This window comes from Mercenaria mercenaria, chromosome 9 (genome assembly GCF_021730395.1).
Source record: "Mercenaria mercenaria strain notata chromosome 9, MADL_Memer_1, whole genome shotgun sequence".
Lineage (NCBI taxonomy): Eukaryota > Metazoa > Mollusca > Bivalvia > Venerida > Veneridae > Mercenaria > Mercenaria mercenaria.
In genome coordinates, this window is record NC_069369.1 from 15,188,576 (window position 1) to 15,206,140 (window position 17,565).

At 36.6% G+C, this 17,565-nt stretch overlaps 1 protein-coding gene across 2 annotated transcripts; it reads right to left on the reverse strand.

Moving 5' to 3' along the window:
- Positions 1–6,648: 6,648 nt before the first annotated feature.
- On the reverse strand, positions 6,649–16,310 carry LOC123547772 (RB-associated KRAB zinc finger protein-like). Of its 2 annotated transcripts, XR_008372335.1 has the most exons (5): positions 14,605–16,310; positions 10,274–10,394; positions 9,709–9,807; positions 8,474–8,745; positions 6,649–7,859 (listed from the first exon to the last, which is right to left on the reverse strand). XR_008372335.1 is itself a non-coding variant. In XM_053550876.1 (4 exons), the coding sequence occupies exons 1-4, from the start codon at positions 16,291–16,293 to the stop codon at positions 8,624–8,626; spliced, it is 2,031 nt and encodes a 676-aa protein (XP_053406851.1). In that variant the 5' UTR covers positions 16,294–16,310; the 3' UTR covers positions 8,113–8,623. The 2 variants fall into 2 exon arrangements, 1 of the variants encoding a protein (XP_053406851.1); XM_053550876.1 differs by lacking the exon at positions 6,649–7,859 and having other exon boundaries at positions 8,113–8,745.
- Positions 16,311–17,565: the final 1,255 nt, after the last annotated feature.

Here is a 17,565-nt window from a genome sequence, read left to right on the forward strand (position 1 = left end):
TGCACAAGTAATCAAAAGTCTTGTCAACAACACAACCCCAAGAAAAAAGGAAGCTGCCCAAAGAGCCTTAGAGAAGAAATCAAGTGGAGATGAAGGAATGTTCAACTGAAAAACATACAACAAATGTAACCCAGGAACAAACGGAAGAATTAAAAGAAGAATCTTCTGGTAATACAAGGAAGCAACATAAGAAAAAGAATGTGTGCACAAAAAGACAGCAGTATTACTATCTTCGACAGAAAACCTTGTGTAAAGTAAAGAATTTCTTCTTTAGAGAAGATATCGCAACCCCTCTCCCCCAAAAGCGATATGCTAATAAGCATGGACCAGGCTACATCATGCAAGTAACGCTGTTAGTTGCGTTCACATTGTTCAAGAAGGAGAACCCAGATTGTCGAATTGGACTGACTAAATTCACGGCCCTAAGACCAAAGAACGTCCATTGTTAAATAGTAAACAAGATACTATTGGATAAAATTAAACTTAGGTGGCGCATTTTCATTGGTAGCGGCACGGTCACGGATTGAATAACAATTATTGGAAAAGTATATAAGGTTACCTATTTACTGCAGCAACCACACTTAGTAATACTAGTATATAGCAGTCGCCGTTCAGCAGCCATCTTGGATAGTAGTATACGGAGCGTTTTAATGCCAGTTTTCGGAAGTAGAAATTGCAATGTTTGTCATAGAGAAGTACAAAGAGCACATTGGGTACGACATCTGCGCACTGCCATACATCTACGTCAAGAAAGCAAGGCCCTTGTTGAGGCAAATCCAGCTCAAGGCGATGCTCCAGAAGGGAATGATGGTGAAGAAAGAGAACCTCTGCAGAGACTACGCAAAGCTCAGAACTTTCTGGCAACGTTCCAACACCCGGTCAAATATAAACTCTGCATGTCAATTCTTCATGAAGAAAGACAAAGGCTACCACACAACGTGCCAGCAATGCCTACGAGCATCTTTCATTTCACCATTGGCAACGAGTGGGGAGTCAGACCAGCACAGCCCAACGGACACTGTCACGCTTTACTACAGACCGCAGCCAAATGCCACTTCGCAGATATCCAGACACGCATTCTTACCTGGGGAGTCGGTACACCAAATATCGAAAGTGCCCGGAACGTGTCAAAATGTATTACATATATCACGAAAGAGGATACCAGGGCGGTACTACATGCCACGCCATACGAGCACACCTCCGCTCTATATAAAGCCTACGCTTACGCAACTGCTCATAACAAGTTTCTATGGTCCGAGTTCCCAGCCAGCAATATCGCCCCATGTGACAAACCCACCTTCAAGGCTATGGCTGAAGAATTTGTCCAGAAAGAGGAAGCACACAGAATGTACATGTTGTACGAAGAGGCGACGCTTAGACCATAGCAAACCAACGTGCTGGAGAGGTTACGCCAACAGACAGACAGGCAGATCACGTGGATCTATGACCCAACCGGAAATAGTGGTAAAACGTTTCTAGCTTTATACATGGTAGCTACGTCTAATGCTTACCTAATAGACGGACAATTCAAAGGGGATATTGCACATGCATACAACAAACAACCTATTGTCGTGTTCTGGTATGCCAGACAGATGGATGATACAGCCAAAAAAACTACGCTCTGATGGAGAATTTCACGGACGGGTACCTCTGGTCACCCAAATACAACAGCAAGATGTTATTCTTCAAGCCGTGTAAAGTGTTAGTACTCTGTAACTGCAAGCCGGACTTAAATAAACTGTCTGAAGACAGATGGGACATTTTTTCAAAAACTCTGCGGAGTATAACACCCGGAATTATTGACTGAATATTGGATTGTGATATACTGTTGAATGCGTAATAAAAAGACGCAGAAACTGTTTGAATTTCAACTCTGTATCTTTATCAATAAAAAAGTTATGTACAAATATGTGTCATTTTTATATACAAAACAGAAGGATTTAATAAAACCACCCCCCACCCACCTATTTTCCCATGTTAAATTTTCAAAATAGAACAAATGTTTTTTTACTGTTCCAAATCACTGTATACACTGTAATAAGATCCCTATGAGAGACCTAACCCTAAACCTGCGACACAGTAGGGGCACGGTTGCCCTAGTCAGTCAACTGGTAGCTCTATATTAGCCGGCACAAGTCCGGAAATGTACAGCATCCATATATATAGTCTATTTATGCATAGGCGGCTGAAGAGGTTTAGATAGTCGCCACTTTGTACTGATTTCAAGGTCGTACTCTATATTTATCGCCACCTCATGGTAGAAGTCTGTATTTGCATCACCGTACATGCTTACATTCAAGCCAGGATCATAACACCACAGTAGACGAGGCTCGTACCTATAATACCTAAAGCAATCATTCCTCTTATCACGGCAATTAACATCATTGCTCACAAACCACTTGTTAATGACTTCACTTGTCAATTTCTTATTATAGTTAGCATGGAAATTGTCGTATCCCCCCGTACCAGCCAGAGCACCAGTACCCTTAGTGGAAAAAGTCACACGTTCAAATCCCTGCTTCTTATATGGAGCATAACCGTACACAAAACTGCCACGACGTCCCCTGCTACCACTACCGAGCCACTTCCTTTTATACTTTTCCAATAATTGTTATTCAATCCGAGACCGTGCCGCTACCAATGAAAATGCGCCACCTAAGTTTAATTTTATCCAATAGTATCTTGTTTACTATTTAATTAACCAATAAAAAATTGTTTTGTTTATGTTATTAGTATGAAACGCCGTTGCCTATAATATTTAGTATTACTTTCAGTTTCATACTTAGTAGATGTCAAGATTAATTAGAGACATAATTGTGAGACGACATAAAGTGTTTAGTAGAGGAATAAGACATAAATATAACTTTATTAGACATAAATTGCGGAAATTACGACGATGGCAGAAAATCAAAGGGAAGCAACTCAGGGGACAGATAATTCAATGTTTTCATCCGGGCAGTTTACGCCACTGGAACTACTGTGTATGTTTAATTTGTCAAAATGTCTCGTACAAATTGAAAACGCTCAACCAATTCCTCCCAGCGAAAATAAAAGGTTTCAACCAACCATTAGATGTAATACTATGTCCAAAAAGTGATGCGCAGCGATTTCATTCAGTAAATTGCTTGTTCAGGAGGTGCGATAAATGTAAGGACACAAAGTCAAAGTTGCTGTCATTCTTTGACGCCACAAATCAAAAGGTAGATGATTCATCTACTCTTCAACCAACTAGTGAGGTACTCCCGAATACATCATCACCCATACAGCTAAATGAAACAGGCTTAGCCCGACAGGAAGTTTCAGGTGACCAGCATGCTGGAAAGTCAAGGGAAACACAGACAATTCTGACCAAACCAACCATGTCATCATGCGAAAAGAAAACATCAAAGCAGGACCCGAAACTTGTTAAAACACAGACAGAGGGTACACTCTATGAAAAAGTTGTTGGCTGCAGTACATATGAAGCTTTACAGCATTCTGTAATTAAAATGGAGATTCCACCACTACCTCATCTTCCAGATGTTACATTTGCTTCTCATAAGCGAACTATTGATGACACTACTCTTCCTTTGTTATCTGAGAATATGAAAGACCTTGGTTTATTTCCGTCTACAGTATATGGTGATGGTAATTGCCTACCCAGATGTGCAAGCCTATTTGTGTATGTATTTATTGTAATTGCATCACCATTAACCATAAATTACATCAATATGACAAGTTATTAGTACCAGTGTGGTTGATTTGGCTACTGGACGCATGAATGGCTGATCTGAGACATGAATCATGGTTTGTGACCCAGGTGTGTTTATTTCCAACTTGGTACTGTATGGAAATGTTCAGAATGACATAGGTTTATACTTTTTTCTTCTGTAAAAGTAGTATACAACACATCTCCCTCTTTTAATAGGTTCAGCCAAGGGCATCAACATTCAGAGCATGCCCAGCAGTTAAGTCAGCAGAGAAAGTCAAGGCGAAGTATAAAGGTGCAAAGCTAAGAACCCAGATCGAAAATCTAGAGTGCGAAGGGCTCTGTATGAAGTAACCGTAAACAAGGTATCTGTGCAAAAAGTAGCAAATATATCATTTTTCCTATAGTTATCTTCAACGCAGTCTCTGGTTCAGTAGGAACTGACCCAAGGAATGGTCCAGCATCAGTTTTCACTGTAGAAGAGGAGAGACAGTTTGCACTGCATTTAAAATAAGCGGCAATGCATCAAGACTTTAACTGAGTGCATTTAAAGCAAGAATGTAAACAAGAGCTGTCACAGGAGACAGCGCGCTCGACTATTTCGATGCTGGATAGTGAAACTGGGCACATCTGAGGAAACTGGAGCTGTCACTGGAAAGTTTAATTACTCCAATGATGGCTGAGGATAGTGCACAATAGTTTGAGTCTGTGTCAAAAATATCAAGTAATAAGACAGGTAAATATAAAGTGTATCAAAACATTATATAACTATAATTCTAAACAAAAAGGGGGCATTATTCATAAAATATTGGTGCATGAGTTATGCACCTTGTGTCATATGATGAGGATGATGATGTGAAACAAGTACTTCAAGTATGAATCAAATCCATTCAGTAATAACTGAGATATAGAGAAAATAAATTAAAATTAACCTTAAATTCTAAGTAAAAGGGGGAATAATTCATGAAACATTGGTGCTAGAGTTATGAACCTTGTGTCATATGATGTGGGTGATAATGTTGAACAACAAATTCAAGTATAAATCAAATCCATTCAGTAATAACAGAAATAGAGTAAAAGTGCATCAAAACTTTAACCTGAAATTCTAAGTAAAAAGGGGGAATAATTCATGAAACATTGGTGCTAGAGTTATGCACCATGTGTCATAGGATGTGGGTGATCATGTTGAACAACTAATTCAAGTATGAATCAAATACATTCAGTAATAACAGAGATAGAGTGAAAGTGCATCAAAACTTTAACCTTAAATTCTAAGTAAACAAGAGGACCATGATGGTCCTGAATCGCTCACCTGTCTCCACATGACCCAATTTTCATGAAGATCCATTGAAAAATATGGCTTCTAGAGAAGTCACAAGGTTTTTCTATTATCTGACCTAATGACCTAGTTTTTGAAGGCACATGACCCAGTTCTGATCTTGACCTAGATATTATCAAGGTGAACATTCTCACCAATTTTCATGAAGATCTCATGAAGAGTATGGCCTCTAGAGAGGTCACAAGGCTTTTCTATTTTTATACCTACTGACCTAATTTTGGCAACATGTGACCCAGTTTCAAATTTTATCTAGATATCATCAAGGTGAACATTCAGACAAATTTTCGTGAAGATCCATTGAAAAATATGGCCTCTAGAGAAGTCAAAAGGTTTTTCTATATTTAGACCTACTGACCTAGTTTTTGACCACAGTTGACCCAGTTTCGAACTTGACCTAGATATCATCAAGATGAATATTCAGACCAACTTTTATACAGATCCCATGAAAAATATGGCCTCTAGAGAGGTCACAAGGTTTTTTTATTATTTGACCTACTGACCTAGTTTTTGATGGCATGTGAACCAGTTTTGAACTTGACCTAGATGTCATCAAGGTGAACATTCTGACCAATTTTCATGAAGATCCTTTGAAAAGTATGGTCTCTAGAGAGGTCACAAGATTTTTCTATTTTTAGACCTACTGACCTAGTTTTTGACCGCAGTTGACCCAGTTTCAAACCTGACCTAGATATCATCAAGATGAACATTCAGACCAACTTTCATACAGATCCCATGAAAAATATGGCCTCTAGAGAGGTCACACGGTTTTTTCATTATTTGACCTACTGACCTACTTTTTGAAAACACGTGACCCACTTTCGAACTTCACCTAGATATAATCAAGGTGAACATTCTGACCAATTTTCATGAAGATCTATTCATAAGTATGGCCTCTAGAGAGGTCACAAGGTTTTTCTATTTTTAGACCTACTGACCTAGTTTTTGACCGCACGTGACCCAGTTTCGAACTTGACCTAGATATCATCAAGATGAACATTCAGACCAACTTTCATACAGATCCCATGAAAAATATGGCCTTTAGAGAGGTCACAAGTTTTTTCTATTATTTGACCTACTGACCCAGTTTTTGAAGGCACGTGACCCAGTTTCGAACTTGACCTAGATATCATCAAGGTGAACATTCTGACCAATTTTCATGAAGATCTTGTGAAATATATGGCCTCTAGAGAGGTCACAAGGTTTTTCTATTTTTAGACCTACTGACCTAGTTTTTGACTGCACGTGACCCAGTTTCGAACTTGACCTAGATATCATCAAGCTGAACATTCTGACCAATTTTCATAAAGATCCCATGAAAAATGTGACCTCTAGAGTGGTCACAAGCAAAAGTTTACGCACGCATGCACGGACGGACAACGGACGACGGACGCTGCGCGATCACAAAAGCTCACCTTGTCACTTTGTGACAGGTGAGCTAAAAAGGGATATAATTCATTAAAATTTGTGCCAGAACTATGCACCTTCTGTCATGTAATGTGGGTGATGATTGTGAACTATTATTTTAAGTTTGAATCAAATCCATTCAGTAATAGGAGTGATCGTGTTTGTAAACAAATCCATTGTATTTTCTATTTTTAGAACTGATAAGCAAAGACCGGGTGGGCCGACGCCGAGCGTCCATGTTTTTTTGTAAACAGTGATGTTTTTCTAACGGCTTAAACTTTCTTAAAACACAAATAATATCAATAATTTTTTGATCAATGGAAAGTGTATAAAACAAGCAATTTATTGATTACTTTTGATTATAAATTCGAAATTAAATGGATCAATTATGAACGCTTAACTTTTGTTTTTGTTTTTTCAAAATGTTTGGAGGATCGCTACGCCGCTATTAAAATCTTATGTCTTTTAAAACGGATATTCATTTTAAAAAGATATTTAAATGGGAAAATATGAAAATACTAAGCATTCCAAAACTTTTTTAACTTTTAAAATCCATAAATGAGTGAAAAAGTTATTAAAAATTAAAAATTCAGATCCCATACACAAACGGTGTAAAAACATTTGTTTTACCCACCACCAGATAAACAGGTATTTATGCGTGACGTAATGGCGATCTCTCCTATAACAGAGACAGGGTGAAAGTACATCAAAACTTTAACCTGAAAATCTAAGTGAAAAGGGGGGATAAATCATGAAATATTGGTGCAAGAGTTATGATCCTTATGTCAGATGATGTGGGTGATGATGAGGAATAACTATTTTAAGTTTGAATCAAATCCATCAAGTAATTACTGAGATATGATGAAAAATGAGAAAGTGTAAAAAAAACTTTAACCAAGTTGGGGACGGGGAAAGATGCCGACGCCGACGCCGGACCCCAGGTCGAGTAGGATAGCTCTCCTTATACTTCGTATAGTCAAGCTAAAAATACTAAAATATATAATTTGAACTGACCTTTGATCTCACCATGCAACCTTAAAGTACCCCGCATAAACTGAGCTTTGATCTCACCACTCAACCTTGACAAAGTACCCACATGTATGCAAGTTGCATTCTGCATGTTGTCTTGTTACGGCAAACACTTTTGTATCAAACGTTACTTACTAAAAATATTTAGTTAATTGAAACATTCAACACAACATACAATGTCATGTAATTATTAAAGAAATGAAAATTATTGTTCAAAGATATTTTCATATGTTAACTAATGTAAAACTTAGCTCACACAAAATGCAGGATAACAGAAAACTTTGGTATTTAACTGTGCTATGGATACATTGAAAAGCTTCTCAATAAAGTGGTATAACTGATGTCTGCAGTGCCCTGAAAACTGGTCTTCTATATCTTGTTTTCTTGTGACATAATATACTGAAATGTAATGGAAGAATTTAACAATTATGTTCTTCACTTTTCTGGTAAATTAAGCAGAAAAAATGGAAACAGTTCCATAAAAGAAGTAGAGATAGTACCTAATTCTTTCAAAACGTATGTAAGAAGCTGAAAAGCTTTGATATGCATGCAAATGTTCATATACTTCTCAAAAATTAGATATATTTATAATATCTTAACCTAAAGTGCATAGTTATGAGCATTTAATATTTTCATATAAAAGAAAATTTTGTGATCATGGAAATGTAACTCTTCTTGGACATGTAAAGCAGAAACATCAAGGAAACATAATATATTGGATATTTTCTAGTTTGGTGTATTTCATTTAACATTCGACAGTGATCTGGATTGCTCAACATTTGAACAATGATCCATTACATTTTCCCTAAAAATACAGAACATCTGTAACAGTCTGATAACCTTGAAATATATACAATAAAAGAGTGCAAATATTAAAGCTCTGACAAAGACTCAAACATTCCAAACTTTAATTGTATCCTATAAGGATTTCACATGCAAATGTTACTGACTAAACTTTTTTCTTTTCAGTATATGTACACCTAACATTTTTCCAATTTCTGGAGAGATTTTACCTGAAATACTTCAGAATCAACCATTACACAATCTGGAACTGATGCAGGAGATCTGTAACTATTCATTGTTTCCTGTTCCTGTGAAGATTTAGAGTTCTGTAACCATTCAATGTTTCCTGTTCCTGTGAAGATTTAGAGTTCTGTAACCATTCAATGTTTCCTGTTCCTGTGAAGATTTAGAGTTTTCTGAGTAGTATATTTCCTTCCACAATCCTGGCAAGCATACTCACATAAATCACTGTGATTCTGTCTCATATGTCTTGATAAGTCACCTAAAACACAAGTCATCATAAGAAAAACAAATTAATTTCTAGGGTCAACAATTTCACTTGTCTGCTAAGATATGAGTAGAAACTGGCTCCAGGTGAGTGGAACTTGCTGAAGTACTTGTACTGAGGGACAAGTTTGGTATTTTAACAAAAATATAATAAATTCATTGAAAACTGATCTGCTGAGAAGCTGGCCCATCTCAGTGATTGAAAACAGAAGATGAATTATTGTTTGCAACACTTAAATCCATCCTGTTCCATATGATTGCATTAGATAGATACTTGATAGTTCATGACAAGATTCCAAAACATACTATTTTCAAAGGACTTTAAAACAGATGCTCTACTAGTAGATGAAAACCATTTTCCTTACTGAACTGCAGGACAAGTATAAATTGCAGCAGGTGGAGAGAAAATTATAAGCAGCTTGTCCTCCAGGCAATTATTTGTCAAGCCCGAATTTGACCTCTGACAAAAAACACTCTTTGCACTGTCCTATATCTTATAATTAACACCTACAAGTTCTCTTTGTTACCATAATGAATTACAGTTTGATCAACCTTTTCAGTAACAGTTTTCCTTAATTTCTCACTAAATACAAGACAGTACCACCAATATTTTGCATTACTATAAAAAGTCCAAGACGTAATAAGAAATTTTAGATTTTCAAAAGTTTGTTTTGAATTTCTCATCAAAAAACCTTTCAACCTTTTTAATAACATTTTGTTTTCGAATTCAATTTTGACTTTATTTGTGTATCTTTTTTCAGATTTTCAGATGTCAAACTAATTCTTTAACCCAAGCAGTCATTTACCCCATTTTCTGGGTATATATTGCTGAATTTCAAACATTTACATAATTGATTTGGATTTGCCATCAATTGTATTTTCTTCTAAGATGGACAAACTGTCATGCTAGGAAGATACATAAAAAATCTATAAAGTAATAAATAAGTAAATGAAATACCTGTTTGAAAATATGCTTTCGAACATAATGTACATTTGTACTGTTTTTCTTGTGTATGAAATTTCTCATGAACAGTCAAGTCACTTCTCCTGATGAAACCTAAAGTGATGAAATGCACAATTATAATACTTCCTGAACTTTTGGAGCTTATTCAATTGGAGTCCAGTCATCAAATGTTTATAAGACAAGCATTCTGTACCCACCATTTCAGAAAAAATATGAATGTAAAGATTTTCTGAACAGGGCAAAATGCTTTGGAAGAAAAGAATCTCTGTCAAATAATTCAATTTAATACAAACCTAGGGAAAAATATGAAGGGAAAATTACAAGTAACAGGGCCCTATTTTTTACGCAAACTGGTAACTGCCTGATGTAGAGGGCAAAAACATCTTCTAATGTAGGACTTTAACCCAGGACCCCAAAGCTGCCGATCAGGTGCTCTACCAACTGAGCTAACCTGCCACAAATCACAACATACATGTATCTGATTCCATTTTATTTTTATTTTTTGTTTTTGTTTAAAATAATGTAAAAATGGCAATAGAAACAGTCAAGAATAGATTACCTTTTTGACACACAGTGCATGTATACAGGTAGGTCCCTGAATGTGTGAAAACATGTCTTTTGAGGTCACATTTCTGCATGAAGCTCTTATTGCAGACATCACACTCAAACCTTCCTCTCACCTGGGATAAAAACAGAGTCTCCTTTAGTGAGCAAAGTTTTTGTTGCATTGAATACCACTATGTCACATCATTTTAAATTATGTTTTCACCAGTTCATTATACGGCAAGGAAACTTGCTAAATTTGGAAAAGTTCTAGAGCTTAGAACATAACCTAGAAGCAAGGCCTAATGACAATCCATGCATTGAAAATGTGCATCATTTTGAAAATGCATACAAGTATAAAACAAGTGAATAAAGTTTTGCCATGCAATACAAAGTCCCCTACTGGAAGGCACCTAATTTTCTCTATTGTTATTTATAGTAACAACAAAGGGAATTTAATCCTAAAAAAAAAAAAAATTCTATATAATATAATTCCAACATAACTCTTTACCAGGTAGAGATAAGTCAAAATACACTTAAAAATTGGATGTAACATGCATGTTGTAACATAAAAAAAGTGGTCTCTATTTTTCCCTACAGCCAGTAATTAATAAGTTACAATATAGGCTATTTATAGTAAAAACAAAGGGAAGTAATTCTATAAACAAGGGTGCCTCATGGTGGTGAACATTTGTGCCAAGTTACATCAAAATCCCTCCATGCATGAAGAAGAAATGCTCCGGACAAAGTCATTTTTGAATTTGACCTTTGCCCTCTAAGTGTGACCTTGACCTTAGACCTAGGGACCTGGTTTTTATGCAAGACAATCCCTCTTATAGTGGTGAACATTTGTGCCAAGTTACATCAAAATCCCTCCATTCATGAAGAAGAAATGCTCCGGACAAAGTAAATCTTATATCTGACCTTTGACCTCTAAGTGTTACCTTGACCTTAGCCTTAGGGACCTGGTTCTTGCACAAGACACTCTGTCTCATGGTGGTGAACATTTGTGCCAAGTAATATTAAAATCACTTTAAGGATTGTTGAGTTACAGACTGGACAGGAAAAAAGCCCTTTTGGTTTTCAACTTCAAAGTGTGACCTGGACCTTTCAGCTCTGGGCCCAGGTTTTGCGCAGGACATATTGTCTCATCCAGGGGAACATTTGTGTCAACTGATATAATTATTTAAATCCTGTTTTGCATGAGAAAGTTAGAGACCAGACAAAAAATTCCTATTGACCTTTGATCTCCAAGTGTGACCTTGACCTTTAAGCTAGGGTTCTGGGTGTTGCACACGACACGTCATCTCATCATGGGGAACATTTATGCCAAGTAATATTGTAATCCCTTGATGGATGACAGAGTTATTGACCAGACCGGAAAAAAACCCTGTTCACCTTTGACCTCCAATTGTTACCTTGACCTTTGAGCTAGGGATCCAGGTTTTGTGTATGACATGTCATAATATTAAAATCCCTTAATGAATGACAGAGTTATGGACCGGACACGAAACAGACCCTGTTCATGCCATGCAAACATGTGACCTTGACAAGGCTCTGAAAGTTGTGCATGAAACATCGTCTTATCTTGAGGTATATTTGTGCAAATTGATATTAAAATCCCTTAATGGATGGAAGAGTTATGGACCAGACAGGAAAACAGCCCTGTTGAGCTTTGACCACCTCCAATTGTGACCTTCACCTTTGTGCCAGGTCCTGGTCTTGCACATGACACGCCGTCTCAACATGGGGAACATTTGTGCTAAGTAATATTAAAATCCTTTCATGAATGACAGAGTTATGGACCGGACATGAAATTGCGGACGGATGGACGGACAGAATGATAGACAGAAAAGTGCATTCCTATAGTCCCCGAAACTGGTTTTCAACTAGTTGAGGACTAATTACTGCAGAAAATTAAAAAAAATCAGAAGCTTTCTGAAAACAACTAAAAAACCATAGCTCTATATCAGTACTTGCCCCATAAACACATTAATAACATTTATTATATACCTTACTATAAATAGTAACAAAAAAGCTGTTGAAAACAGGCCATTACAGCCATCAAAGACAGATCCATAATGGTGCAGTGTGTTTCACAGGCCAATAGCATACATACAAGAGCTGTCACAGGAGACAGCGCGCTCAACTATTTCGATGCTGGATAGTGAAACTGGGCACATCTGAGGAAACTGGAGTTGTCACTGGAGTGTTCAATGACTCCAAATTCCAATGGTGGATGATGATACTGCACAATAGCTTGAGTCTGTGTCAGAAATATTAAGTAATAAGAGAGGTAAAGATAAAGTGTATCAAAACACTATATAAGTACCGTAGATACCCGTGTATAATGCGCACCCGTGTATAATGCGCACCCCCGATCTTAGTCCAAAATCCTGGGGGAAAAAAAAAAAAAAAAAAATTTTGGTCAATTTTGAGGTGGATGGAAAACGAAAGTAGAGTTTACATCTACACCGGTTATAAATTTTATCTCCACGGCGGAGAGCAGCATCGGTCTCACGGTACTATCGATTTTTGTTTTCTCGAAAATAAAACCAGTAAATTATTGTTATATTTGTTGTTTTACCTTTTTTAATTCACTACTTTGAATAAATAAATAGCAGCTGATTCAATATTTCGGAATGGTATCTTTCAAAATGACATGAGCTTCTCAATTTAAACTGATAACAAAAGGTGTGATAGTCTTTTTGTCACGATCATAAAGCCAGTAATTACCGGCAATCAACGTGTCACCTCGTGTCAATTATGTTGTTCACAGTTTGATCTCGGTTAAAGATAATTCTCGATCTTTAATTAGTAACATAATTTTTGTGATTTATAAACATTTCTTTCGTCAAAATACTTTTAAATTTATATGAAATTAATTTTGTTTGAAAGAAAAATAAACAATTCGATCTTTTACGGAACGTAACGGCAATCTTAGATTTTAGCGGAGACAGTAAGCGCGGGGAGTAGTTTCCCTTTACCAAAATGGCGAACATCGGTAACAAACTTGTTTTGAAGTTGGAAAATTGTCTATACCTGTGTATTATGCGCACCCACGATTTGGGGGTGGTCCCGGGGGTCAAAAACGCGCATTATACATGGGTATCTACGGTATAACTCATAAAATATTGGTGCAAGAGTTATGCACCTTGTGTCATATAATGTGGGTGATAAGGTGGAACTACTTCAAGTTTGAATCAAATGCATTTCGTAGCAACTGAGATATAGTGAAAATGTATCAAAATTAACCTTAAATTCTAAGTAAAAGGGGGCATAGTTCATGAACAATTGGTGCCAGATTTATGCACCCAGAGTCATATGATGTGGGTGATAAGTAGGAACAACCATTTTAAGTTTAAATCAAACCCATTTAGTAATAATTGAGATACAGTGAAAGTGTATCAAATCATTAACCTGAAATTCTAAGTAAAAAGGGAGGCAATTCATAAAAAATATTGGTGCAAGAGTTATGGCCTATGTGTCATATGATGTGAGTGATGATGTTGAACAACCATTTTCAGTTTGGATTAAATCCATTTAGGAATTACTGAGATAGAGTGGAAGTGCATCAGAACTTAAACCTGAAATTCTAAGTAAAAAGGGGGGATTATTCATGAAATATTGGTACCAGAGTTATGGACTTTGTGTCATATGATGTGGGAGATGATGTGGAACAACTAAATTCAGTTTGAATCAAATCTATTTAGGAATAACTGAGATAAGAGTGGAAGTGCATCAAAACTTAACCTGAAATTCTAAGTAAAAGGGGGGTATAATTCATGAAATATTGGTGCCAGAGTTATGACCCTTGTGCCATATGATGTGGGTGATGCTGAGGAACAACTGTTTTAAGTTTGATGGAAATCCATCAAGTAATAACAAAGATAAAGAGAAAGTACATCAAAACTTTAACCAAAGTGCGGACGCGGAAGGACGCCGACCCAGGGTCAAGTAGGATAGCTCTCTAAACTTTGTATAGTCGAGCTAAAAATGTGTTTGAATCTTTTACTTACAACATAAATATAACCCTTAAAATCAATGAGAAATTTGCAAATACCCTTTACAATTTCAAAATACAATTTGAAACTTGGACAGAAAAAAAAAAAGAGACAAAATACACTTTCGCCTAAAATCTTACCGGTATCTGGAGCTGTGATACTTTAAATATTATATTTGTACAAAGACCTACTAATAATTACCTTGACTTGCTAAGCACAAAGAATTTTCATCCCCTTTTCAAAATGAACATTTCTTTCATGGCTTATACAAATTTAAACACGACACTGTATTGTGCTGTTCTTAAGTAATACAAGCAGGCTTATGATTAAGTGATTTAAGTACCTTTGTTCCCATGGTCACACTATGAGTAAGCTTGTGTCTTGTTAAGTTCCCTTGTGTCTTGAACTCCATTCCACAAAACTCACAGGTCATAATGTTGCTATTGTTATGAGAATTAACAAAAGATGCCAAATTTATATCTTTGTCTACATGGTTCCCTTCACTTTCATTTGAATTTCCTTTTAGATCTGGAATTTTATTCTCAAGCTGATTTATATGGTATTCAACTTTACTTTCAAAATTAGTGACATTTTCTGTTGAATTCTTTTGTTCTGATGTGATTTCTTTGTGTGTCTTCATATGGTTTTTGAAATGTCCTTGTCTGGTGAAAGTTGATAGACATACCTTACACTGATACTTTTTCCCTGGTGCTCCATTTACTACAACTGCTGTGTCCACTTTTAACATCTTGTCAGGATTATCTGGAGGCTTTACATGTTCATTTCCCTCTAAGACTGGAATTTTTTCTCTATCTGATATATCATTAATTACTTCATTTGTAACATGATGGTTTTCCAGTTTATCTGTTTCAAATCCACCTTTTGTATTACTGCAGAGAGATTCATTTGTTTTCAATGTGGACATATCTTCAGATACAGCCTTTGAAGGTATGTCCTCTGTAAAGTTTTCTTTAGTAGTATTTCTAACAATATCAGGGGGTTTCAGATGAAAAGTGACTTTAATCTCTTTGCCTTTTCTGTTGGCAGTATTCTGTGCTTGCTTTAGTTTATTTGTCACTGATGTATTCAGAAGTGAAACCATTCTGTGTTTTCTTGAGTTATCTGTTTTTAGGACATTTGTAGATTCTTTTTCATCTTTTCCTTGTTTTAGTAAACCTTTACGAACACAACCTTTCCTAAAAGAATTATTTCTGCATATTATGAAGCTCCTGTCCAGTGAATTTCTTAGTTTCTTTGTAGATTTTGATGCTGATGGACCATTTACTGAATCTCTATTTTTCTTTTTTGTCTTCTCATTTACTTTCCTAGTTTCTACTTCCAGATTTGGTACTTCTTTCAGTTTATTTTGCGATCTGTTTTTCAAACTTTGATTTATATCTGCACTGCTGAGTTTAGATTTCTCAACAGTTTGCTGAACAACTTCATTACAGTTCGAAGACACTGATGTCTGAGCAGGGATAGCTAGTATATGGAGCCCCTTACTTGTCTGAATAGTTGATACATACTGTAAATTGTTCAGTGGTATAACCTGCAACTTCAGTCCCAAATCTTTATAAAGATTCATTTTCCCAGAACTTGGAACAGAAACCACACCACTATGTTGTAGGGTACCAGCATCAATCTGCTTATTTACACTATCACTAAAGCAAGTAGAGTCTCTGAACAAGTACTCACAGTCTTCTCTTGCATCAATGTCATTGTCTGTCATACCAAACACACTTGAGTTATCCATATTAAATTCTGCACTGTTTCCTAGATCACTGTTGACAAATTCAAAGTCAATACTATTTGACTCTATACAAGGGATACCACTTTGTGCATTTTCATCTATCAACATCTCTCCAACATTATCAACACTGTTGTCAGCCACAGTGCCAACATGATCTGTATTAAGGTTAACCTCTTCCAATATTTCACTAGACTCTAAAGGAAGCTCAAGCAAGCTGTTACCTTCGTTCTCGAGCAGGCTGTTACCTTCATTCTCTAACAGGCTGTTACCTTCGTTCTCCATGTTTATCTAATGAGATACACTTCTGGAATATAAATCAAACAGGTTTGTTGTTCCTATTCTATTCAACAGACATCAGGGCCTGCATTCATCAAAGTCTGAAACTAAGACTTAGACTTTTAAAGCTTGGTGAACAGTAGATTCTCTTCTTTTTCTAACATTGCTTAGTACTGTAATGAAATGTGCATTTTGCAGCAACAGACAGGTCCGTTATAACAGTATAAATAAACAAATGTATTTTTTACGCACATTTGGGGTGGGGGCCGAGTGGTAAGCAAGATACTAAGAAACAGTAAGAGATGTTAGATATAAGTACAGGGAATGCCAAATTAATTAGCCAAGTTGCCAAAGCAGGGATATAAATTAGCAGGGGCCCAGTAGCCCATGACCCCTAGATATAGGGCTGGGCCCCTAAATTGTTGGAGAAAATGCCCATAGACCTAGTGTGAAACATTTATTTTTGACAGTCTGGGCCCCTAAATAAAAATAGTTCGTTTATATCCCTGCAAAATCCAGACAACGGAATTTTTGCATTTTACGTGCTTACAATGTTGTGGTTTTAAAGGCACCAATTAACACTCTATCTAGCACCACAAGATTCAGTCTTACAACCACATCATCACAACCTCTCAGTGATCTAGGTTAATGGTCTATAAATGATTATATTGTTAACACTGCAAATAAAGAATGAGACAGTGATATGTGATAAGGCTGTGGTGGTCTAGGCGATGGCCGCTCAACCAGAAGGTTGTGGTTTCGAATCCCACTGGGGTCATGACCGCCCCTTACCATATCACACAAGTACTGGGTTTTCCAGGAAGTGGATTCCAGAGTGGTTCAAATAAGCTTGAAGCTTTCATCAAAATTGAGCTAAAATAAATTAGTATAAACTAAAACTAAGGCTGCTATTTATGAATAATAAACTTCATTCAACTAGAAGATGCTTTTGTAGAAAAGCGCATGTCTCCCCCAATGCATAGTCATATAGGCAGGAAGTCAATAGGGGACAGAAGCAGAAGTCTAAACAACACTTGCTGGCTGGATGCAATAGGAATCATCTATTTGGCATGTCCAATCATTCCACAAAGTTTCAACATTCTGGGCTAAGTGGTTCTCAAGTTATGAATTGGAAACTGTTTTCCATGTTCAAGCCCCTGTGGCCTTGACCTTTGATCGGGTGACCCCAAAATCAGTAGGGGTCATCTACTCTGCATGTCCAATCATCCTATGAAGTTTCAAAATTCTGGGTCAATTAGTTCTCAAGTTACTGACCGG

Excerpts from the sequence above, each read along its gene's own strand:
- LOC123547772 (XM_053550876.1), bottom strand. The coding sequence starts at position 16,293 with ATGGAGAACGAAGGTAACAGCCTGTTAGAGAATGAAGGTAACAGCCTG. Across the intron at positions 9,808-10,273 it reads ATGCACTGTGTGTCAAAAAG|GTTTCATCAGGAGAAGTGAC; the intron begins GTAATCTATTCT and ends TCATCACTTTAG. Across the intron at positions 8,746-9,708 it reads GAAAGCATATTTTCAAACAG|GTGACTTATCAAGACATATG; the intron begins GTATTTCATTTA and ends CTTGTGTTTTAG.